At 33.1% G+C, this 26325-nt stretch overlaps 2 protein-coding genes across 6 annotated transcripts; one reads left to right on the top strand and one right to left on the bottom strand.

Moving 5' to 3' along the window:
* Positions 1-718: 718 nt before the first annotated feature.
* VhaSFD (V-type proton ATPase subunit VhaSFD) lies at positions 719-15756 on the top strand. Of its 4 annotated transcripts, XR_015071387.1 has the most exons (12): positions 719-895; positions 1048-1129; positions 2691-2880; positions 4823-5041; positions 6120-6272; positions 7319-7453; positions 11013-11198; positions 11287-11474; positions 12025-12213; positions 14847-14960; positions 15043-15311; positions 15396-15756. XR_015071387.1 is itself a non-coding variant. In XM_085953192.1 (11 exons), exons 1-11 carry the CDS (start codon positions 832-834, stop codon positions 15128-15130), a joined length of 1608 nt encoding a protein of 535 aa, XP_085809318.1. In that variant the 5' UTR covers positions 719-831; the 3' UTR covers positions 15131-15756. The 4 variants fall into 4 exon arrangements, 2 of the variants coding, with proteins under 2 accessions (XP_085809318.1, XP_085809320.1); XR_015071388.1 differs by lacking the exon at positions 6120-6272; XM_085953192.1 differs by having other exon boundaries at positions 15043-15756.
* Positions 15752-24424, bottom strand: LOC147068340 (uncharacterized). 2 transcript variants are annotated; one of them, XM_085953195.1, is made up of 10 exons: positions 24203-24424; positions 23774-23947; positions 22140-22243; positions 21019-21137; positions 20823-20927; positions 19698-19887; positions 18465-18733; positions 17119-17312; positions 16378-16620; positions 15752-16037 (listed from the first exon to the last, which is right to left on the bottom strand). In XM_085953195.1, exons 2-10 carry the CDS (start codon positions 23926-23928, stop codon positions 15998-16000), a joined length of 1419 nt encoding a protein of 472 aa, XP_085809321.1. In that variant the 5' UTR covers positions 23929-23947; positions 24203-24424; the 3' UTR covers positions 15752-15997. The 2 variants fall into 2 exon arrangements, with proteins under 2 accessions (XP_085809321.1, XP_085809322.1); XM_085953196.1 differs by lacking the exon at positions 24203-24424 and adding an exon at positions 24072-24153.
* Between the last annotated feature and the right edge of the window lie 1901 nt (positions 24425-26325).

The following is a 26325-nucleotide window of genomic DNA, read 5'->3' as shown; positions in this document are numbered from 1 at the left end:
CTGTCAAAATTGTTTATAGACAAGGAGTAGAAACAAAGTACAATAATACAACATTTTGTAGCCACAAATATATTTTATTCCCTCAAAAGAGCCTAACAATTTATTTAGGATGCATCTTGACAAAGCGTCCCAGAAATTATTGTATTTACAAAAATGTAACATCAATTGAAAACTTTACGTTTTAACAGAGTAGTTAAAAATAATATTTTTATTGCATTTTAGGTTTTTAAAGAAAAATATTGATAACAAACGTAATATTATGTATAGGTAGTTAATGTGTTGGACTCTTTTATCAAATAATATATAAGATTATGATAGGCGATGCAATGCTGTTATCATTTAAGCTTAGTACCAAAATTTATATACCTACGTTTAAGATAGGTACCTATGAAATTTTTTTTATTAGATATAACTTTATTTTAATTTAAACAAAAAATAATATGGTGACTAAAGACATTGCACGGTGCCTAATCTCTTTGATGGTGACTTATTTCTATCCCAACCACTTTACTTTTCCCGAAATATATATTTCTAAAATCTGAAGTCAATCGGAAGCTAGCAGTGATCCAAAATATTTCTTTTGGTTATGTTGGCTTTCGTACGCCAACAATTTGATCAATAAACTTTTGTCTCTTTTTTACAGTATACTGCGTAACATGTACGAAGGGCAAAGCTACATGTTTTGATTATATGCTATCTTCGTGACGTTCGGTCACAAGACTTGAAACTCAGCTGAGTTCGACGACACAGTATTGTGAATTTTGAGATTTAACTTTTTCAAGTATCTGGTTGTGTTCACATTTTCGTGCTTAGAATCCCTAAAGCGACAAAATGGCTAATATACATGATACGAATCTCAAGAACATAATTCCATCATTGCCTGATGAGAAGATAGGTAAGTCATTTCCTTTTTCTGCCCAGCCCCCTGTCACGAGAGTTTGCAAATTGATATTTCATATTATTATTTAGGATAGATATTTTATTAGAATTAAGCTCAATCTGAAAGACATTCGACTTATATTAACATTATTTCAATTACTATTCCAGACATGATTGCTGCTACTAGCGTTTTACAACAACAGGCATCAGACATCCGCCAGCAGAAAGTCAATTGGCAGTCTTATTTACAGTAAGATAATAAAAATAATTCACTACTTTACACACATGACATTCGTGCTACGGTAGCTATTCATCGTCGTCAATATATTTTCACCATAATTCATTTTCCGTACTTACAAATTGCATCGGTATTTTACAGTTTTGTTATCTGTCAAGTACAGTGATTCCTAACCAGAACCGCGAGAATTTTCTAAAGTATGTGAAACAATACGACTTGCTACCTATTTTTGATGTAATTAAATAAAAATACATTAAATAATAATGGTTGCCACACTAACACGTTGAAGCATTTTGAAAGTATGGTTATTATTGTACAATGTTTTAAGAAAAATTATAAGAACACTATATTAACACAAATCATAACAAAATAATATATACACCTAAGTTTGCAAGTAAGCCAGACGCAAAGTGAAAATGTTTGTATTTTTTTCATTGTCAAACCTTGCCAGGTAGGATTTCCCTGAGATTTTATAAAATCATTGAATTACGAGGGTGTTACTCAATGAGTATATCATGAGGATAACTCCAGGCGATTTTACGAAGTAAAAATATGTTATTATTTCAAGAAAAACTTTTTTATTTAACAATTTTGGGGTCACACAAAATCCTAATTAATTTGGATCATTAAGGCCCTCCGCCGACTCAGCAACTGAAATCCCGCAAACTGACTGGTGATGGAACTCATAAACTGACCTGTGACTGGTGCTTCACACACAGCGCTACTGGAATTCTAATCTCATAACCTCAAACTGTCAAACTGGGCCATCAGCTGTTTTGTACACGATGCCGGTGTTGCAAATCGTACCAAAAATATGACAACATGCACGCTGACGCAATTACTACATCACTCTCTTTAGTTTATTATCCTGTCAATCAAATATTTAATAAATATTGTCTTCAAGCGGGTCCAGTGATGACGAGGCTTTGGTTCTATACCAATATTACAGATACAGGAGACAAAATAAAAGAAGATTTTGGATACATCCTTATATAGACAAAAATGTAAACTGCAGACTATTCATTGCTGCACATGGACTACGAGAAACGGATTCCAAAATTCCTACTTCATTCCAAGCCTTTTCCGTAATATCTCTACAGGAATAATCTGGTAGTAGTAGTAATTATACAGGCAGGGATGTTTTTCGGCTTCTGCCACAAAATTTAAATTAAAAATGTGTTCATCCATCTTTGCTCGCGTTTGACGTCTTGGTTTGTAATCTTGTTATGGTTTATGGCATGACGTTGTTAGAAGTGCTACCAATTTTGGTAAGAAAATATGATTTTTTCATCATATCTACTGATATTGGTACCACTGTTTAATGGATGACTGGCAACTGAGAGACTGGGAGCATAGCATGTCGCGTTTCCTCAATTTCAGTTGCGGATACTTTGAAACTGAGAGACTCCAGTCTTACCGTCAGCGAGCCGCCATTAAAATATATTAGCTAGATACTGAAGTTTCAGTTCCGGCGGATTTCAGTTGCTGCGTCGGCGGAGGGCCTAACTCAAAAAAGTTTGAAAACACTGGTTTAGTTAGTTAACATTGACTAATGGGAAATTTTCTTCTTTAGATCACAGATGATAACGCAAGAAGACTACAAGTTTGTTGTGGCTTTCGATAGCTCTGAAGGCAAAGTGAAAGAGGCTCTTTTGACGGAACACCGTGCGCAGTGCGCGAAGACTTTCTTGAACCTACTGGGGCATGTCAGTAAAGATCAAACCATCCAATACATTTTGATAATGATTGATGACATGCTGCAGGTGATTCATTTTTTATTATTATCATCAAAATGGCACAACTTATTTTTGTCTTAACCATTGTTGCATATTAACACGCCCATACAATCCACCAAGACACAGCGCAATAAGCATACGTTATGCCTATCAGAACTGAATTAACCTTTTCCACTCGAAATTTTTTTTATAGGTACATACCACCCACTCGAGACTTTTTTCCGTAACAAGCATAATTTCAATATAAAACATTTAATTGGTGAAAAAAATGTAAAATTTTTTTTTTTTTTTTATTTCTATAAAATAGATTTATAATGAATATACTGTACTTATTTTTAGTTTATTTATAATTCTTCATTGTGTGGTATTTCACAAAGCATCTCCAATCTCCAATATGTAATCCTGGCTTATCACAGAATCGTAATGAAATAGCGGTATGTAGAGAAGTGGCTATAAAGTGTAAATCGTCCATACATATAGTTATGACTGTAAATATGATCCAAATGATTTGCCTTCAAATACACTTGTAATATAAGCGGCCGTCTCGTAAATCTTCTAAATTAGTTTCGGGCTCATAACAACTCATTCCCAGTGCGGTACACATTATCAAAAGATTTCTCAAAAAATAATAAATCGATACGTAATAATTTTCATTTGACTCATTAGAGTATTTCACATTATATTTGTAAGGTTCTGAATCGGCATAATATAATAGTAAGTATTGTCATCAAAAACAGTCTATTCAAATATAAAACTGTAAACTATACGAGACGCCCCTGCGCAAGCGAGAACCAATAAAAAAAATAAACACTTCAAAATCATGCGTGACAAACGACTTCAGTTCACTCTAGTCTGGAAACGTTCAATAAACAAAATTTATGTGACAAAAAAACATTGCTTGCAAGCAAGCGACCTACGAATAAAAAAAGAGAAGATTCCGATAAAAATACTATGTAGAAATTACGCACGCAGTATTCTTTTGCCGACTTCTTTCTCAGATAAATGTAATAACCTATTATTATTCATTCTAACTTGATTGAAATCGCATTATAAAAATTGCTGAAAATATTACAAAAAATTACTTTATTGGCGTGCCGCCGCTACGGCGGCACTCGAGTAATACGGGAAACTTCTAATGCCGCCGATATGGCGGCACTCGAGTGTTAAGGGTTAACAGATAAACCACTGGAGTCTAGGACGATTCGGTACTGCCAACTGAATGATGGACATTTAGACGTCACACACAATGAAATGCATGAAGAAATATATAAATGTTATGATTGGAACGATCAAGCAGGCTAGCAAGTCTAATATAAAACATCTACCTATGATGTACCAAGGTTTATGGTTGCAGATACTGATGGCGGTGGTGTGCTTTCACATTCCAGTCTTGCCATGAATTGCACCAATGTTGTGCAATAATTTTTACACAGATCAATACCAAACATTGCACAATATTGTTGATTAGTTGGTTATTATATTGAAGGTTTGTGTAATAAATATTGTACCAATCAAAAGTTTGATGAACTACATTGCGCAATTTGCGGAACATTGATTTATTTCAACAGACTATTGCTCAATACTGTTATGTTTCAGTACAATATTGGAATATGAAAGCATACTATAGACAAGAGTCTTTGCAACAGCCATAAACTTTACTTTATTATAGGTAGATACTTGTAGATAATTGTAACGTATGTGTATTTATTGAGTATTTCATTCATACGTGTGGCATCTAATTATCCGTCATCAGTATCAGTCTTCCGTGTCCAGTCGGCGGCACCGATTCGTCTAATTCCTACCTTTCAGTTGCTGAAATGTAGGAACATCTGGTCACTAATATAATATACAGTTTAAATATTGTCAAAACAATGATTTAAATATGAATAGAACCATTAGAATATTGAACATTGTTTTATATAATTTAGCTAAGAAAGACTGTAGTGAATAATAAACATGAATTTTTTAGGAGGATAAGAGCCGTGTTGAAATATTCCGCGAGCACTCATTGCGCAAAAGGGACACTCTCTGGGGTCCATTTCTCAATCTGCTCAACCGCCAAGACGGCTTCATCATGAACATGACATCCCGTATCATCGCCAAGATCGCTTGCTGGTCTCACGACCTTATGGAAAAGAGCGATCTCCATTTCTACCTGACATGGCTCAAGGATCAGTTAAAATTGAACGTAAGATAGAAACAGGAATGCATCCATCCACAACACATAAACAAATTTACTAAGCTCTAGTGTTATTACATTCTTTTTGTTACCAAAAATATCATCAAAGCTCTATTTTTGCATGACATTCATCCGTTAGTTTACATTGTATGTACTTCCATTATATAATAATTATGCATGTATTAATTATTGTGTCATTCATGTGAATATGTATTCATTTTGCTTATCATCAGAATGGCTACGTACCGCTTTAAATTCAATAGCATCTGATTCTGTATTACGGTAACAAAAGGAAACGGAATGTATCGACACTAAGGAAGATATAAAATACTAATAAACAATATAGGTACATTATTAGACTAATTATTAGAGTATGTTGAATCAAAAAAAGACCTTATACAATCCTTCATTATTAAGTATTAATAATGAGTTTCCAATGAAGTCTCCACGAAAACATTTAGGCTAGCTCATATTTTTATTCAATTTATTTGCAAAAAGTATCATGTTTGCTAAATTGATTTAAATACAATAATATATTGTTCTCATTTGTTTTAGGTTTAATATTGAAATATTGTACTTTGTCATGTTTATTTGGTCAATTAATAATGCTTCTAAATAATAATCCACAGAAAGTAATGTTTTACCGCTTATTCATTGTTTTTTTAGGTTGTCCTTGTTAAATGAAATCTTTCCTATATTATAGGATTTTGCTTAAAGGATGCTGGTTTTTGTTGATTGAATTTGTCATGCTCAATGTGTACCTAATCATTTCACACGTCTTTTGGATTGCCCGTAAACGTCGTGCAATCCTGCTTTTATTTTACTAATGGTGGTTTTGTGAACTAACCGTATGTTTATTATTTTTGTGACTAATAACTTTAAAGTTGTTTTGATGCCTCAAATATCACACTTTCAGTGGACATTATCTGTCTGCAATGTAATTATCTGTGACTCGGTCTTCAGAGTGTATTAACACTGCTGCCGCACCCTTCCACCGCAGATGACTAATCAGTATTTGTCTGTTGCTTGAGATTCATCAGTTTTCCACGTGTTGGATTTTTCCCATATTTTTTGGTATTCTTTGAAGGCGGACCAACTGGCCGCAGACAAAAAAAATGCTGAAACAATGCGGCAATTGAGCAGTGGCAGCGACAAGGGGATTAAAACAATCCAAGAGTCATACACGGAGGTTTCGGCCGCTATCGATGAACTTAAAGTTTTATCTGCTGTTGCAATATCGGTCGGTAAATTTTCATACCATTAAAGATATCTTGCGAGATGTTATCTTCATCAAGGTTTATTTTCATAAAATGATAATGATTTATTAATTATAATTATACAATTTCATAATCATTGTTTTAATATTGTAAACCTTGGCGAATATAATGAATTATTGTTATAATATTAGTGAATAGTAATGAGGTATATCCACAGATTTATTATTCTAGTGTTTGTACGGAATATTCACTTTTCTATTTGAGTGAATGTTACTTTTATAATGACAGTAATCCCATCCCATCAATAATTTCAAACTTTCTTATGAAGAGAAAATATAGTACACTTTGTGAAATTTATTGAGTTACTGGGAGTTTGTAAATCTAAAGTGTGATTTCAATGTACTAATGCACAAAATACATATTGCATAATTGCCGCATTGCGAATCTGCTAAAATTGAAAAATTTGAGACTTGGTTTTAGATTCTTTGATTAATCAAATAATTGGAAATCAATTAAAATTATATTCTCAGTTTGAATTGAATAAATGTACATCTCCATTATTTTGTGTTGGATATCCATCTTCCAGGTGACAGATTTTGAAATTATTGTATTTAGTAAATCTTCCAGTCAACCAATCAATTACATACATAGTTAGATTGTTGGTTTTCTTTGGCTGTCAGTTTCCATCCATCTACAATTTGCTTAACATAATTGCATGATTTGAGAGCATGCAATTTTTTTAATAAATTAAAATTCATGTGGACATTTTTATGGGTAGATTTGTTTAACCTAGAACTGTATCCAGAGTGTTAAGAATGACGTAGCGCCCATTACTTCTCAATGTATTCTTTGATATATTTTATAGACTTAGAATCTGATTTTGATCTAGGTTATTCAAAATTGACTTATTTAATATGCTTGCTATGAATCAATTCACCATTTTTTTGTTTCCCTTAAATATTCATTTCATTAAATAGGTAAGTACTATGCCATAATATCATGTAATTGTATTATATTTAATCAAACTGTTTACTATATACTTGTTATTTATCGGATTGAATATTTTCAGAGCAATGAATACATTCAGTCTGTTGCCCGCTGTCTGCAAATGATGTTGAGAATCGATGATTATCGTTTCGCTTTTCTCTCTGTCGATGGTATTTCCACACTGCTCTCCATCTTGTCCTCCGGGGTCAACTTCCAAGTAACTATTTTGTGTATTTTTTCATTATTAGATTGTTCCACCAAAAATACCATGTACCTATACATACCAGTGGCAAAGAGTGACTTTTGGAAAGAGGTAGGCTGTGGAGATGTGAGAAAAGAGCACAAGTGTTTGTTATACTCACAAGAAATAAGTAGATAATACGATATTGCTACTAATGAATATGTACACTCCAATGACAACGACACACTAATTTGATGAAATTTCAATAGCCAACTGGCAACATAAAATTGAGCGATGAGTTTAAATTACATATTTTCCTAAACATACACATCAAAAATCATTAGATAAAATTAATTATTATTTTTAAAAACACCTAAGTATGTTTATTTATATTTGATTAATTTATTTTTTTAAATTAACTTATTTATAATTATTTTAGACAAAGCTGCAGTCATACACAATAATATTATATGCAAAGGTTTTAAGCTTGGCGATCGGAGCCTGCTATTTTGCATACACGTGACGTTAAGTCCATAAAAAAATACATTAGCATTCCTCGATGAATAATCACGACAGATGGCGCACTGTGTCATATTTTTTAAACCTTCGGTAGATGTTCTGTAATCTGTATATATTTATAATACTATAAATGTCGTTAGCAAATTAAATTATTAAGTGATTATATAAATATGAATACGTGTATTAAATAAGGCTCTAAGTACCAAAAAGTAGTATTGCCTGTAGTTACAAAAAACCGAGTCATTGCAGTAAAATTTCATGAAGCAGACCTTTTGAAAAATGTAGTTTTACGGTGTGAAGCAATCACGGCAGCTTCTATAATTTTAGGTATTAAGAACTCGCAAGTGTCAACACACCATCGTCAGCTATTTTATGTTGAATGCCTTTGACCACTGCAGTGCTACTTATACCATTATAAATAAAACACGCCAGCGGACTTACAACGTCGACAGCTGTATTTTTTTGACTTGCTTGAGGCACTTAGACTATAGTTGAAGTTATTGGCGTTGGTATGTAGAACATTTCTCTATAAAAATATCAGTTTTTATTATTTTGGTACTTAGCGCCTTAATTAATACACATATTCATATGTCAATATGCAATTAAAAAATATTATTTAGAAGGTAGGCTTTAAATAATCGCTTAGTATGGAGTCTTCGCCACTGATACATATTAAATATACCACCCATCAATTCTGCGGTGTTGAAATCCTATTTTTAGTTGAATAGTTGACTGAATGTGTTGTTATATTAATATTTACAAAATGTATCTACATACATATCGCTTGGTATTCACACATGTATAATATAACAATATATTTTTACTCTAGTAACTTGGAATTTTATCAGTTATCCATGTTACATGTCTAGCTCTTTTTCTATCCCTACCACACAATTATTGATAATAATTTTAGCCTCTGAAGATTAACGAGTATAATATACAAGTGACATAAACAGTTAGCAGTTTTCTCATCACCACAATATGGTACCTATTTACACATAAAACAAGATTCAAACATTGCATTAAAAGATATATTATAAGCATTTTATTCGTAACATTGGAAAATATCCCATGGACATTCATATAAAATGATAAATATGTGACTAATTTGATGTATGTATATAATTTCAATGTTTTGGATTGACTTAGAGCGGAATGCAGAAACATTTGTCTTAACTAAAATTTCCTCAGTACAAAACGCTATGCAGAAACATCATCCTTAGCTAAGATCATGTTGTCTATGGTTCACCTCGTCTTAAAGCTTCGTTCGTTTTTGCTATTGAAAATAATACCATATTTAAAAATTCTCTTTCCTATAGTTTAGGTAAATTATTTTATAATAGTTAAACGATGACAAAAATATGACAACTGCACTTTATAAATGCAATAACTATAAATACATATTAATATTTAATTATAATACTCTTATGTTTCCGTTATAAGTCATTATACGTGATTCTACAGGCACCACAAAATATTTTTTTAACATGGTAACACTCTCATTATTAGTATTGTTTCTTGCGCGGTATCAGGCGAGCATAAGTTGAAACGGGTAGCAAAAACGAAGTAACACTGCATAGACCTGTTTATCCATTGAAAAAGTATCGATACATGGAATGGGTATCGTATCGAAAGAAAGTATCGTCCTTTAAGGAAAGAATGGCCCACACAACCTGAACCGGGCCCCCACTCCCCAGGCCAGGATTTTTAAGTTTACTTAGGGTTAAAAGTAATGTGACGCTCAACATTAGCGTTTTCAAAATGAATGCTGTATTTTGAAAACATTACAAGTCACTATTGTGTTTTAGTCAAAATAGTGAAAACAATCCTATAGGTATAAAAAATAAATAGGTAGGTAGATGTAAAATATATTATTTTATAGCAAATGTTAACCGTTATCTTTAAAAAAAACTACTAACATTTGTGTATTTAGGTAATATGAAGATTTTTGCAACTTATGTCACTGTTTTTTAAAATGTGTCAAGCAATGTTTTCGAAATACAGTATTCAAATGGTGTTCGAGGTAAAATTAAGGATATTCACTGTATTTTTAGTGATTTTGTGTATTTTTTAATATATCTCTATTAAAAGGTCCGCAGTCCCCATTCACTGCGGACCATTTAATTAATATTAATTATCACATTTAAATAACATGCTAATTATATCTAATGGTCACCTGATGGGCAAGCACCAGTTGCGTTGTACGCAGTGAATGGGTAATTTTTATACGACCCGGGTCGGTGTGTCAATTGTATTTACCATTGGTGAGTGTGCATAGTGCCCGAAGATGCCGAAAAGCGATACCCGTGTCGCAAAAAAGATTCAAATGGAATAGTACAAAACTTAAAACCATTAGAATTTATATCTATTCGAATTGTGGAGTTGTCAAGTATCGACATACGATAATAAAAAAATGCATCATACTACTATTGTTAAAATCGTTAAATAAAATAATGCGCAGGCGACTTTTTTAGTATTAGAGCAAATTTGTGATGTGTGTTTATCTCACTTATCTGATTGACCCCCCAGGCTAGAGCCCTGTTAGCCCCCCCCACCTTGTGGGGGCCATGTTTGTAAATATCGTTATCAAATTATGGTTGTTTGCGAAGGATTATTTATAATTTTATTATATATCCATCGTTATCGAAAGAAATTATCAATAGCAAAATATTGATATATCTTTCATAAAGTATTGATACTTCAAAATATCGATATTTTTGTTACGGTCCTGCACTCATGCGTAATACAGAAGGGGGGATGTTGTTCATAACAAAAGTAGTCTATGGTTAAGGATTCCTTAACTCTATACTCAGTATAGTCTATAGTTAAGTCATGCTTTTCGGCAACTTATCCTTAATATCGAAATCTTAGATTCTGCATGCCGCTCTTACCCTTCTTCAAATAAATAAACATAAGAAATATTTAAAAATAAAATTGTGGAATAGTAATAAAGGATCGTAAAATACTTTGATGATGAATACCGAGTGATGTATAAATTTTGTAAATAATCACTGTGACCACTGAGGAAGTGCTTCATAGTCCCTTGAAAAAATTAAATTAATCTGTTCAATTTCAGGTACAATATCAACTGGTATTTTGCTTGTGGGTGTTAACATTCAACCCCCTGCTGGCAGAGAAGATGAACAAATTCAATGTAATTCCCATCTTGGCAGATATCCTTAGTGACTCTGCAAAGGAGAAGGTGACGAGAATCGTGCTCGCGGTCTTCCGCAATCTTATCGAGAAGCCCGAAGATAATCAGGTGGCAAATTAATTCAATACGCTTGATATGGTATGTCTGTAATATGAATTGTCTTATTCATGAAGTTATTCATTGTGCGGGGAGATAGGTGGCCAAGGAGCATTGCATCGCTATGGTGCAGTGCAAGGTGCTGAAGCAGCTCTCCATCCTGGAGCAGAAGCGGTCGGAGGACGAGGACATCATGGCTGACGTGGACTTCTTGAACGAGAGGCTGCAGGCCTCTGTCCAGGATTTGAGCTCGTTTGATGAGTACTCCACAGAAATTAAGAGCGCCAGGTCAAATACATTTTTCATATTCTATTTACATTCATAGATGTTAAAGAAAACCTTGTTTTAGTACAAACTTTAGGATTGGTCGTTGAGTTTTTAAACATAATTTTGAAAAACCCCAGAAAAGATTCACCCGGATCGTGAATGATGTAAGTTCAGACCCCACTCAATGCAATTTCTTTCCAAAGGATTGTTTCTGAGGTTTTTCAATATGGTATGAAAATCCTACATTCTTATATACTATGTATATTTAATATTTAAATAACCAACTCTTATCAACATTAATTACTCAACTTACAACCGAGAAAAGTACAGACGTTCGTAGAGACTGTTCAAGGGCCTGACCTTACTGTACAGAATTAGGTACGGAAAGTTGTGTTTCACGCAACACGTCATGTATTGATATAGACAATGTCAATATATTGCGTCACAGAATGTCTTAAGACGCAAAGGAATAACATGGCATTATCTATATCAATCTATGTTTCACGCGGAACAAGTCAAGTCCTAAAAGTTGGAAGCTAACACGTCATTTGATCGTATCATACTGTTTCAGACTGGAATGGTCCCCCGTGCATAAGTCCGCCAAGTTCTGGAGGGAAAATGCCGAGCGATTGAACGAGAAAAATTACGAACTGCTCCGCATATTGATACACCTTCTAGAAACGTCCCGTGATGCCCTCGTCCTCTCAGTAGCCTCCTTCGATATCGGTGAATATGTAAGACACTACCCGCGTGGAAAACAGTAAGTTCTCTCTCACATTAAACTAAATTTTAATGGAATCTGTTAGATCTCATTCATTGATCAAGATGCATTATTACACACTCTAAACCCAAATGTGAAATCAATCCATCCAATAAATTGAATAAACAGTTTCGCTCTAGAATATTGATTTTGACGATCTCGTGATTTTTCGAGTTCCTATGTTTGATGTTGTACTTTCAAATCTATGTCAAATAGAATTTGATGGACTTTGACTTTCATTAAAAAATATTGTTTTGTCATAGAATATTATCAGTTTTACACAAAGATGTTGAAAAAAAACTTTCTTTGTAGGGGTGGAGCCTAAATGTATGAAATAGAAGTTAAAAAAGGACCTCTAATCTACTAATTAACTTAGCATTGCAGGTTCATTTGAAGAGAACTTTACACTTCTATGACATTCCACTATAATTTCAGATTCACCCAATTAGTTAATTACATAAATTTAACAGATATTGCCAAAATAAATCTTGAATGGCTAAATTCATAGTGTATAATTAAATTCAAATCAATTTGATATTTCATGCATCACACATATTGCTATATCAAAGCCGACATTTGAATATAAAATTTAAGATACTTCTTCGTCAATTTTATGTAGGCAGCCAAAAGCAATGCATTGACCATTATTTTTACGATGAATAATGACATAACACACCGAGAAATGCTTCAAAACGATGCGAGCCTCCATTTTGTTTTTAGAACTGCCCATTGAAGAAAATAATGAACTTGTTACCAATACATAAGTTTCGTATCATTCAAACTGAATCGAACAAATCAAACAAACGGTTGGATTTGGGACCGTTTGGCAGAATGTCCACGGGAACGCTTTTCTGATCACTAAATAGTACTGCCAGTATTTAAAATTAATTCTATAACATATTAGTCTTTAAAACAGAAACACATTTATTGAAACGTCAACTTGTTATGAAATTCTAACCTCCTATCGTCATCTACAATAACACAAATTTAACTGTCGTATTCATTTATTTTAAATGTACAAAATATAAACAATGCTTCATGAATAGGTAGCCATTTAGTTCATTTATAAGATTTATAGGTAGGTATGACAAAAGGGTACTGTTCAGTTAAAGCGGATACAGCGGAAAACGCATTTTGAAAATAGCCGATAAACTGGATTATTTGTTAGGTTAACCTAACCAAACCTAACCTAACCTAACCCAACCTAAACTAACCCAAACTAACAAATAATCCAGTTTATCGGCTATTTTCAAAATGCGTTTTCCGCTGTATCCGCTTTAACCGAACAGTACCGACAAAAGTTTTTAAAAATTACCTTTGACTAAAGCTTTTGATAATTGCCCACTTGTTTGATTATTTTCATATCAACAGTATGATATTGTGACTTATACCCCATCCACCCATTATTTTCAAATGCGATTTTACGCCAGATGGCGTGCCAAACGTATGATTGCGTTCATGGAAATTTTGTATATAAGCATCTTGCCGAATCTGAACACCGAATGCCCCTCTACCATAAGTTTAACGAACCGATTGCTAAATTTGGCAGGGTCTATGTTTGACAGATTGCAACTGACAGAACGCGTTTGTTGATATTGTCATAAGTCAGTGATGGCGAACCTTTTTACGTACGCGTGCCAAAATTTCCCAAATATTATTTTTTGACTGACGTGCCGAGCTGTTTTTCAGACAAAAGTTCCGCGGTGGGCCGCAGTCGAGTCGTTTTTTCACAGACAGCTCATTTTTAGTTAATAATTAATATTATTGGTAAAAATATTATTAAAAACTGAAGAAAATACGTATTTTTAATATTATGTTTAGGCATTTGTAAAACTATTTGTAAAAAAAATATATTTTAAATTATATAGGTAGGTATCTATTGTTTTTCTCTTCAACACAAAACATTTGCGTGCCATGCAAAATAATCTCTATATATCTAAATAACCACTAGTGGTACGCGTGCCATAGGCTCGCCATCCCTGTCATAGGTACTTGTTTTCTTCCGTGTTTCATTATGATTCAGTGAATTATTTTGATTATTCTCTAATGTGCTTAATTTTGTTCAATCATGACTAGAGTTGGGTATTTCCCGAGAAAATCTCAATCTCGAGATTCGGGATTTCCAGAAAAGAATTCTCGAGATATCGGGAAATTGAACAAAAACCTCTAAAAATCCTAAAATCAGTGTAAAAACAGACAAATTCGAAAAAAATATAATTTTTTTATTATTCATGTAGGAAGACATACAATTGACCTTTCATGTCAAACCATTTCTGAAGGTCCGAGAACGGTTTGATTTTCAATGATACACTGAACCAAACGTCAAATCTCAAACCATTTCCTGTACACTTACTTACTGGTGTACTTTCTACTCATACAATTTGTACGTATATTGTATATGGTTTAGTTTGATTTGTTGATTCGGTTTCAATGATACATACCTATAATAAGTAATCGTTCGATTCGAAAATCTAACTGCCTTCAAAATTCCTAATATGAAATGCATATAAACTCCTATCTAGAGTCTAAATTCTTTGATTTTACATGATATTGAGTAATCTATGATTATTTTATCTCTTAATAGATGTATTTTTACGGTAAACATAGTTATAAAAAATCAAATCAAATTACAGTGTGATTGAGCAACTGGGAGGCAAACAGCTTGTTATGCAGTTACTCGGACACGAAGACCCCAACGTTCGCTATGAAGCTCTCCTCGCTGTCCAGAAATTGATGGTGCATAACTGGTATGATAAACCGATCTCATCGTGCAGCAGAGCTAAAATTCGTTTTTGCGGATTGTTATAACAATTTGGTTGTATTTTCTAGGGAATACCTCGGCAAACAATTGGAAAAAGAACAAACCGGCCAGAGCGGAAAGCCATCGGGAGGAAGTACAGTAGGAGCTAAAGCTTAAAGGCGATGTGTTCACTTTACGATATTTCTAAATATATTGTCCCCCTGTTTCATTACCAAGAAGCAAATTCACATCTGTCCTATTTCGTACTATATTGTTGAACATACTTATGGAGTATTATTATATTCTAAGTTATTTTAATGGCACGTCATTTACTACGCCACATAATAATCTGAAACGAGTCTTTGACCGCTGCCTTCTAGTGTACTATAATACTATTCACTTCAATAATCGTGTGTATATATATAAAATTCGTCAGAACAAGTACATATGTATTTATTGCCTACTGTAAATATGAGGAGTGTGTTTTCATATTAGTTTAACATTCCACATTTATGATTTCATCATGGATAATTTGGATAAATCATTTTCAGAATTGTAAATAAATAAACGCTTTTAAGGTTGTTAAAGTTTCATAAAATAACAATGTTAAAATAATACATAATTAACATATTATATTTTTCCTTTTTTGCCTAGATTAGTCTAACATGTAATTGTTTCATTAGTTATTTTGCAAATTGTATTCTTGTCTCGTGTTTATGATTCTAGCGTTATTGCTGGCCTTGTTGAGAATGTAAAAAATTATAAATTGTTAGAAAGAGATACAATAAAAACCATAATCATTGTTCGATTGTCTTTTCATTCTTTATTATTTTACAAAAAACCGTATAAAGCATAAAAATCTTGGTGCTCCCAAACAAAATGTCTTAATATCTAAATTATTACAAAATGATCTAAGGAACATGGATGGTCTCAAATAGAACAATATACGGCATATTAGTTAATGCTGTTTTAGATAAACTGCTCAATAACTATTACATATTTGACAAACAAACTCTCCGATCGGCAATCTGTAAAACCAAATTTTCATCGCATAATAAGTCCTTCCCTCCACATAGGTATACCTCTGAAACATACAAAAATACATCATGCTTTATAGCAATGTTTCTTAACCTTTTTACATCCGTAGACCACAAAAAATTCAAAAAACGTTTTGCGAACCATCAACATTGGAATAAAATAATACATATTAATATTTACACTATTTTTGAAACAATTGTCGAAATATAATACAACCCCACATCAAACTTGGGTTTCTAGGTAACTATTTTTGAACTGCAGAAAATTTTTGCGGCCCACCCAAAAATCTTCGCGGACTACCAGTTAAGAAACTATGCTTTATAGTATACTCTGGTTGGTGTAGGTAGTTATGGAAAAATACTTATTAGGACAAGATGTTCACTTACAATTTCTGAATACTTTCTACTCCATGCGATGGAATTACTGGTGAAGGATTGGCATCCATGACACATTTAGCGATTCTTCGACACCATTGCTCTGTCGGTTCACTGTATTGGCCGCAGCGTGTAACTTGCTTGGTTTGATCCGTTCTTTTCTTTTCAGGTTTCGTCTGATTCACCCCTTTTTTCATGTTGTGTATTGATTTAATGCGAGTCATTCGATCGTTTATAATTATACAATCTCGCAATCTAAAAAAATATATATTTCTTTTCATTATACCGAGTAGATGGTGTAAAAGACATTGGGCTAGTCTCGAATGGATGACTGTGGATCAAGCGAGATTTCATTGAGGGTTCATTGTATGACAATGCTTTTGTTTATACAAAGAATTATTTATATTAGATATTAAACGTTATGAATACAATAATTTGACACAGTTATATCACTATATTAATATATTGATACAGATTGTGCCCAAAATTTCCTCAGAAAAATTGGGTAAGCTGCAAAGTAAAAAATATAGTGCAGTTTAATTGTGGGCAGGAATTTTGAAAAAATCAAGCGGCCTCTTGTCTTCCTAACACAATAAATAGTACATCGTCTCGCATGGGCCTGACGATTCGGTATTGTACTGGTAACAATGTATTAGTCACCCTACATGGATATTTAACAACACAACCTGCTTTAAACATTCATCAACTAAAAATAAAAGTTTCCGTTAAAAAAAAACAATATCATAAACGTACCTAAATTGTTTTATTTTTTGGTTTGCCTCCGCAGCACGCCTTTCTGTTTCTTTTAATAAGGCCATTTCTTTTTCAAGTCGTTTCGAATCAATCTCAGATTTCCTCGTGGTTGTCCATTTTGTTATCACTTCCCGATCATTGTTATGCTTTTCTTTGTCAAATTCAGAGGCTTTTTTTATCATACACATCTCAGCCTATAAATATTTATTTTGTTTATTATTTGTTCCCATCAAATATACCCTTTTTTTACTGACCATGTCCGATCCTAATAACTCCACAGAGTGGAGGTTTATATTAATATATTTTGTTTTTACGAAAAATGGATGTCAGCCAGTTGCTCAACCTATTAGGTCCATACTCTGACTCATACACAAATTGGAAAACAATATGTGTATTTGCCAGACCCAGGATTTGAGCCTGATGTTATAGGGCGACGCTTAAGCCGCGGCCATCGTGGGACTGTTATTATATGCCTTAGCTTATCAGAAACTGTATCTGAGTAGTGATATTACATGTTATCTGTCATGCGGGGAGACTCAGCGTTCAGATTGTGAAATTTGATGCATTCTCTTTTTTTGATTTGATGCATTTACATGTCTACGCAAAACATACATTGAAATTAATAACATGTGAATTTGGCTAGGCCCAAGATTCAAACCCGAGATCCATAACTTCATAAGTGGACATGAAGAGGATCTTGGTCGTTTCCCGTAGAGGTTTCTCAACAATTCGTTGTTACACCTTCAAAATCGCCTATGTGCATAAATTTCACAAAATAGCTTTTTTGCACCAAAAAATTTATAATACCTGATTCCTTCTATACCAAGGAAAAAATATAATGATTATGATAAAAGGTATTCTGGAATTGGTTTAAAAATATTTCGATGTTGTAGGCGACAGGAATTGTAATTCGCATTGTTTTTAGCCTCTCCTGTCAAGTTTTGAAAAATACACAGCCAATTTTGAAGACGCATCGACGAATTCTTTTACGAAAACTATTTCTCAACAATTGCTCAACCTATCAGATCTAAGCGCAAACTGAGAAAAAATGATACATATGCGAAATGACGGTTTCAACTCGCTAGCTTGTTGGCTTCTGAGCGAGTGGAAAGTTTTGTGTGTCATCATCACAATCGCACTAGCTGACTCGACCACTTTTAAATTCGCCAACAAGCAGCTTGTAAAGTAGCTCATGAGGCTACAGTGAAATAAAATCTCGATCAGATCCAATGAACATCCATTTTCAAAAATGGAACATTTACTCGAAAAAGTAATTTTTCAGCAAATTACGTGTAATTGCATGTTTTGTAATTCTGTCACTACATACACTCCCCCCCATAAATTACCTTAATTTCATCCTTTAATTTATTTTCTTCATGTTTTATAATTCTCCAGTCGTCAATATCTTTTTGAACTATTTGCTTGGATTGTTTCTGGTTTGTTTTATCGATTTTTTTGTGTGTATATTGTTGATCTCCGTGAGATACACTCTTTTCATATTTGTTTACTTCACGCAGTGCTTTCCAGGAAGCAATCTCCTTCGTTTGTAAATCTTTCAAGCGATTATATTCAATTAACCAACCATAGTGACTTCTGATTTCTTCAACTGCCATATCTAAAATATATTATTGCTAACATAAAATCATCAGGTATCTTCACCACCAAAAATATATCACTTACATTATGTAGGTAAGTACTAGGGATTCCAATCCCGGGATCCCGAGCTATTTTCGATACCTATGAATCCCGGGATTGATAAACATAATCCCGGGATTTCGGGATTGATTTTTTTATCAATTTTTATGGAAAATAAAATAAAACAGAAAAAATACTTTTAATAAAAAATAACTACATTAGAAATAAACTGAGTTTGAATGAAGTTTGATTTATACCCATGTGTAGGTTGTCGATTCATTTTATTTTTTCACATGCATTATTAAAAATGAGAAAGATTGGAAAAAAACAATGCTTCGCACTTTTAACAAAGTAATTCTACCATGATATCATACGTTTTACGGCAGTTTCATATTTGGCTGACTAATTAGATTTATGATGCGGAAAGACCATAAATACGCCATGATTATTTGCTTAACTATTTTAAATCTCGCTAATCCATTCATTATGTCTTTACTATCAGAAACAGCAATCTCATATTAAATTCACATTATTATTTATAATATAATATTATTTACTCCATTATACTTGTGTATTTCCAAGATTGAACGTATACAATATTAACAATAAATGTCTTAAATAGTATAAATTATACTAGATTTATTTTTGACCGATTTTATCAATGTTATTTGTAAATATAAAAATTTTATATTAACAAGGAAAAAATGCCAATCCCGGGACCAGTCCCGGGATCCCGGGATTGTCAAATTGTAATCCCGAAATCCCGGGATCAGAATTTTGGCTCGGGATTGGATTCCCTAGTAAGTACCTATGTTATATTATTTTAGCCAATTATAATTAACATAAATAATGAAATACTTTGACATGTAAATGTTTTCAGTAATACTTTATTGTAAGAATTTTCTAACTTGGAATTCAAATGTTATAGAATTATGATAACAAACCTGGTAACGCCCTTTGTACCTTACATATAAGACTCTTTTCAAATTGATCAAATCCATTATAATTTGGTTTAAAAGATGTTTTATGTAACTGACAATTCTGCAAACATTTTGTAAAAATATGATGTTCCCTTTCTCCCCATCCGCCATAATGTCCTGTTTGATGCACAAAATCTTGAAAGCGCCTCGTATGCTAAAATTTTTTTAGGACAATTAATCATTTCGAAAAATATTGCTATCGTGCGAGTTCCATAATCCATTACAGCATATATTATTATGGTGTTGCCGTTCAGCAACAAACTGTATTATTCTTTATATTTGTTTTGTGAATGAAATTTTATTTAAAACTTACAGTTCTCTGCAGTTGACAAAATAGTTAACTGGTGCTACTGTTAATTCATATTATTAATATTAAACATTAAATATTGTGATCGATTAGAAAAGTAGAGTTGCCACCTCATAACTTTGCACTCCGGCTCTAGGATGAAAATGATGTAATTATATTCTAAAAATATTTTTTTTACATATATATATTTATTTATTTCTTCATTATATTAATACAAATGAATATCATTTTATCTAATTTTATGTGAGGTAATCAGGCAAAGAGGCGTATCAGTGGAGTAAAAAGTGAAAAGTTATAAAGTGTAATACCCCGTTTACACGTGCATGGATGTACTGTGCACAGTAAGAAAATGTATGGGGAAACATGTATTATCCTGCAGTTGGCAAGATTGCGTGCATAAATCAAACAAGATTGGAAGATTCCAAACTGTGATGATTTATTGCTCGCCAGTAAGATTATTTTCGATCTGCGCCTGCGCAGTAGAGCGATAGAGAGCGAGATAGCGATTGAGAACATGCCGGTAAAAAAACGAACTACTCATTTTGAGCTCCGATTTTCAATACGACCTGTCAGATAGTAGTATAAAATGACAACCTCGCGTCTCGCTTACTCTTGAAGAATGAGATTGGAGAGACAGTCAGCACTTTTACGTGTAAACAGTTATTGTCATCACAGTTTAAAATGAGCACAATCGCCGACAGTAATTCCATGCATGTGTACAGGCGCTATAATACTTTAATAATATGTAAATTAAAAGGTTGCCTTCATGCATTTAAATTCACCTCATTTTCTGTCCTATAATACTTGTGGGTATTTTTCATAGAATTTAGCAGAGGCGTTGACTTGTCATTTCTGATATTTTGTTTACTGGTAAGTATGTTATTAATCTGTAAATGACAAAAAATATTAGTTGCATATTGTGTATAATATGTATTGAATAATAAATAATTTATTATTTTCCATATATGAAGAAAAAACCTCATCGCTCAAGTGTTTTTCATTCTTTGTGAGTGCAGTGGATTCATCGATAATGAAATCTTTCAGATTCCAAAGTTTATTTTCGATATCAATGATATGCTGCCGAAAATACTCCACATCTGAAAAGTTGAAATATTTTCACTGTGATACCACGGCTATAAAGCAATAAAATACCTTCATTAATTTCATTGGAAAATTAAAGTAATTACCCATTTATTGAATTATTATTGATAATGAATTACTTATATGATAATAATATATCATTTTTCAGTTTGATTATCTATCATGTATATCAACATTCAGTCACATTGATAAGTGGCTATTGGACTAATATTAAAAAAATCCAGCTTTTCTCAACTAGGTAATGAAATATATTATATAAATATTTCGATCCAAAAATGACTAACAATCCTGCCTCCACATCACATCGGTGAGACAGTCCTCCTCCCATTATTTTTGTTTTAAAAATCTGATTGCTGGTTTTATTTATAAATTTTTTTTTTGACCATGTCCGATCCTAATAAGATCATATGGGCCTCCACAGTGGAGGCTTGTATTAACAGATTTTATGTGAAATGGATGTAAGCCACTTGCTCATCCTATTAGGTCCATACTTTGACTCATACACAAATTGAAAAACAATATGTGTACTTGCCAGAACCAGGATTCGCACATTTCGCCATTGTAGGTGTTTATAAATTACGTACTTACCTAATAATAAATTGTTGTATTATGTTTGTTTTTGTTGTACAAAATATTGTGACAAATTTAATAAGAGACAATAAATTGCCTTTCCTTTGGGTCTATTCTATGCTTATCGACCGCTAAAGTGATAAAGTGAAAAATATTATCAAACTTAGGGTAGGTTTGTATCAAAATATTAGCACATATTGTAACAATTACACGAAGCCGGTTTTTATTGTTGCAATAAGTGCTATATTTTAACAGCACCTATCTTGCTGCTGTTAAAATATCGCACTTATTGCAACAATAAAAACCGGCTTCGTGTAATTGTTACAATAAGTGCTAATATTTTGATACAAACCTACCCTAAGTTTGATACTATTTATCAATTTAGTGTTCGATAAGTATAGAATAGACCCACTTGTCCTTTTACTTACCGAGATTTTTAATTTGCTCTGTCGATCGAACATTTTCACTAAGTGTTCTCAAAGAATATTTGAGATCTTCGTATTTTTGATGGGTCGTTGTAAAGTCTCGTTTCCTACAAATAATAAGGATTATTATTATGAGCAGTACTTCAATTGAATGCTGTGGATGACACTACAGCTTTTAACTTGAAATGTAGTCTTACCAATGCGGAAGGTACTTTTTGAAATTAAGTTTAGAAATGTGAGTGTCGCACTGACTGAAACCGTATTTTTTCATATTAAGTTAATCGGATTATTATTCAGATGTAGTCATCGCCGAGACATCTGCAAGGTATCATGTATGATTGATACATGGTGTTTTGTTGGTTTTAAACATTTACCATTTTTTTTCACAGATTTTTTTGTTTCAATACAAGTTAATTACGCAATTACTGTTTATCAAAATAAGATCTGAAAAATTTACCGTATGCACTTACGTATGTAACTATTATTTACTGAATTTGTAATATCATCATTCAATAGTTTGTATTCACTCTATGTCTAAAGTGTTTCCCAACCTTTTTATACCTGTGCCAGTGAAAATAGAAGAAATATTTCGCAGACCACTAATGCAAAATAAAAATTCACCTGTCTTGTGGGTCTATTCTATACTTATCAACCGCTAAAGTGATAAAGTGATAAATATTATCAAACTTAGGGTAGGTTTGTATCAAAGTATTAGCACTTACTGTAACAATTACAATGTTAGTTGTAATTGTTGCAATAAGTGCTATATTTCAATAGCAACTCTCTTGGCTATGAAAAAATTTTGAGCGAGATAGACAGTTTTGACTGTTTAGACGGCTAACTTATTGTAACAATTATAATACCTCAATACAAATATGTAATACATACTATCACTTTAGCAGTCGATAGTCGCCTTGTGTATAGAATAGACCCGTTGCTGCTGTTAAAATATAGCACTTATTGCAACAATTACAAACAACTTATTGTAATTGTTACAATAAGTGTTAAGACTTTGATACAAACCTAGCCTAAGTTTGATAATATTTATCACTTTAGCGGTTGATAAGTATAGAATAGACCCACTGGTCTAGTTATGATTGAGGAAATGCTGACAACTATTATTGCTAATGTTTAGTTTTAATAACAAAACCTACATATTAAAGTGTGTCACTAATTTAATGCAGAGTAACATGATCGCTACAATAATATCTTGACGTCGAAATTAGTAGGTTGTGAAGAAATTTTGATTCTTTAAATAGACTATATGACATAACCACTAACTAGACACAGGTGATAAACCACACCCTATAGACTACATCTACTAGTTTATATGGAACATCGGCACACACTTCATAACATGCGATGACTGGACACAACTTGCTACGGACATCAGAATGTCCATGATTGGCTGCCCCACTGCACTTTGTCGCCTCCACCACTGACCCCTACACTTTCTCGCATAAATTCCCAATGCCCAGACATTCCACACTGCTTTGATTTTGGCGATAAACATCTGACCTGCAGGTATATGCACTGGTGGAATGCTCGCCAACAATTCGTAGCGAGCTGTCGTACCCCCGAGCAGTTATCATGTGAGTGTAGCTTTAATTTTATAATATGATTAAATTAACACCTACCTTCTGTTTGCTAATTCTGTGGACCAATTATCAATGTTATTACAATTTATACGACGTATAGCTGAATCACTTGTACCGCTCAAAACTTTTTCTTGAATCTTTAATTTCTTGTAATTGCTTCCATGAAAAATGTCCGAGGAATCCATTAAAATCATGTTTTAATTTATTAGGTACCTGTAAGAGAACAAAACAATAAATCCTCCGAAATCTATAAATCTACTTTTTTTAAGTGGTAAGTATTTAAACTATATTTTGTTTTTGGTAGATAAAGAAGCAGTCAAAATTCTATTCAAATTACATCATAGAATAGGTAATATTCGTCGTCTAAAGAAGAATAATTTTATTCTTGAATCCACTAATCAAAAAATAACAAAACATGTACATGGTATCCATAGTAACAGAATAATATTTACATCAGTTGCTACAAACCATTGATTTACGAGAGGCCATTCTGCTTACATTCATATTATTTTTAAGCACTTACGATACAGTATAGAATGCAACAAGACTATACAATTTATTAGTTAGATTGGAATATCGATATAATGACTGATCGGAGTCGCTGAAAATTAACCGAACCGATAATCGGACAATGATAATGGCGATAGCCGATAAGTAGGTACATAATTATTATATTACGACGGCGGCAAATGATGCCATCTTTTTGTAATCAAATTATAGTACGCGGTCCAAAAATTATACTATTTCGGGAAAAATTATAGTACGCGTTGTCTTCTGTTAAAAATGCATGGCACCCACATCATGAAGCGTGCCCCCAAACCAATATCGTTGGCGGGCCCCCGTAAATATCGCTATGGTTAAGAGCAGTGCGACGCTTTACAGGAGCGTTTCCCGAATGGTGTTCCTTAAACTTAACGGTCAGTGTATTTTTTGTATACACCTACTTGAATAATCAAGAATTGATTATTCAGTTGTTATTCAATTATTGAGTTGTCGAGTATCGACATATAATCAAAAATTGCATCGCACAATCACATATTTTAAAATGTTAATAGGTACCTAGTCTCAAAGTTTCCCACGGAGTCGACCCACCACGCCAGGTCCACGATAAAGTCCTGTCAGCCCTCCCCTTGTGAGGGCCATGTGGAAAAGTGGGTGTTTTTGTTTTTCACAAGAAAAACCGGAGAATTTGAGAAACCACCAAACTTTCCAGCAAAAATACCTACCGGTGAACTCAAGAATTAAATCAAAGTCAAAAGCTTTTTTACCTCTTTCTTTGTGTACGAAATAATTCTACTCTTCACCAGTTTATAGTACTTAAGAACTTAGAAATATCTAAATTTTAGTATCTAGTACTTTTGGTGTAAATCTTTCGGATAAAAATACATTTTTTCCGATATTCAAAATTATAGTATACGTACTAAAAACCTTTTTAAAATCGTACATACCTTGTACGCGGACCAAAATTATAGTACAAATACTAAAGTTATAGTGCAGTAGGCAACACACACGACCACAATTACCATAGACATTTACACCGAAGTTCACGAATTCTTCTAGAATTATCTATGATCATAGACAATATTTATTACCAAAGAGTAAAATTAATTTTATTGTTTCACTTTTAAAAACAAAATATTTCCTAAAGTTTATCAAACTAAGAAAAATGGGTTGTAAATAATTCAAATAATTGGTTGGTCTTGAAAAATAAAATTCTTATTTAATCGGAAATCATAACCTACAAAATAAAATACTTATTGAAATTTTCTTATGGTAAGTACCTACAAGAGTTTAATAATATATAATGTGGAACAATACCTCAAACATGCGCAGAAGTGATTTCTTCTGGTGCGCAGCAAGTATGCATGATAAATAATAGTGATGTTCGGTTTCTATCTTTGACTGTTTTTTTGCAACAACAATATTGCATCGCTTTGTCTCCCTCAGCGCCACTCCGGTCATCTTTAGTTTTCTGTCAAAACTTTCTAATTTATTTATTGGTTCTCATAATTGCATGATTTTAGGTATAGCATAGGCAGCATAGCATAGGTAGCATAGATAATAGGTAGGTACCTATTACGAATTTCCCTGCAATAGAAGCAGTAAAATGTCTGTTTTTGAAGACGTGCGTCACACACGCCCGCTTCCAGGGAATCAACCGCCCCCGTAAAGCCACGTTGACACGGTCCAAGTACGATCCAAGTACACTTGGACCGAGTGCCATCCAAGCGCACTCGTATGGGACAGCTTCACAAAATATTACTCCTATCCAAGCTAACTTGGATGAGTAGGACGTGGTCCGAGTAGCTTGGATAGGAATAATTAGTATGAAAGCTGTCGCTTGGATTGCACTCGGTCCAAGTGTACTTGGACCGTGTCAACGCGGCAAAAAGCCGCCCAAAAACACAATCTGAATTTTCAAAAATAATAAAATCTAATTTAAAATATATTGTTTCCCCAAGGTCCCCGTAAAATTGTTTCGGATGTGGGTCCATTTTGAAAAAAATTCATATATTTTTTTATTGATTTTTAAGGTGGCGGGGTTAACAAAATCTAGCAGGTGTCATTGACTTCCATATTTACCCTTAGAT

This window comes from Rhyacophila brunnea, unplaced genomic scaffold, assembly GCF_057557595.1.
Source record: "Rhyacophila brunnea isolate RB1 unplaced genomic scaffold, BYU_Rbru_1.0 scaffold_3, whole genome shotgun sequence".
NCBI classification, from domain to species: domain Eukaryota; kingdom Metazoa; phylum Arthropoda; class Insecta; order Trichoptera; family Rhyacophilidae; genus Rhyacophila; species Rhyacophila brunnea.
This window is presented reverse-complemented; position numbering and strand designations above follow the sequence as displayed.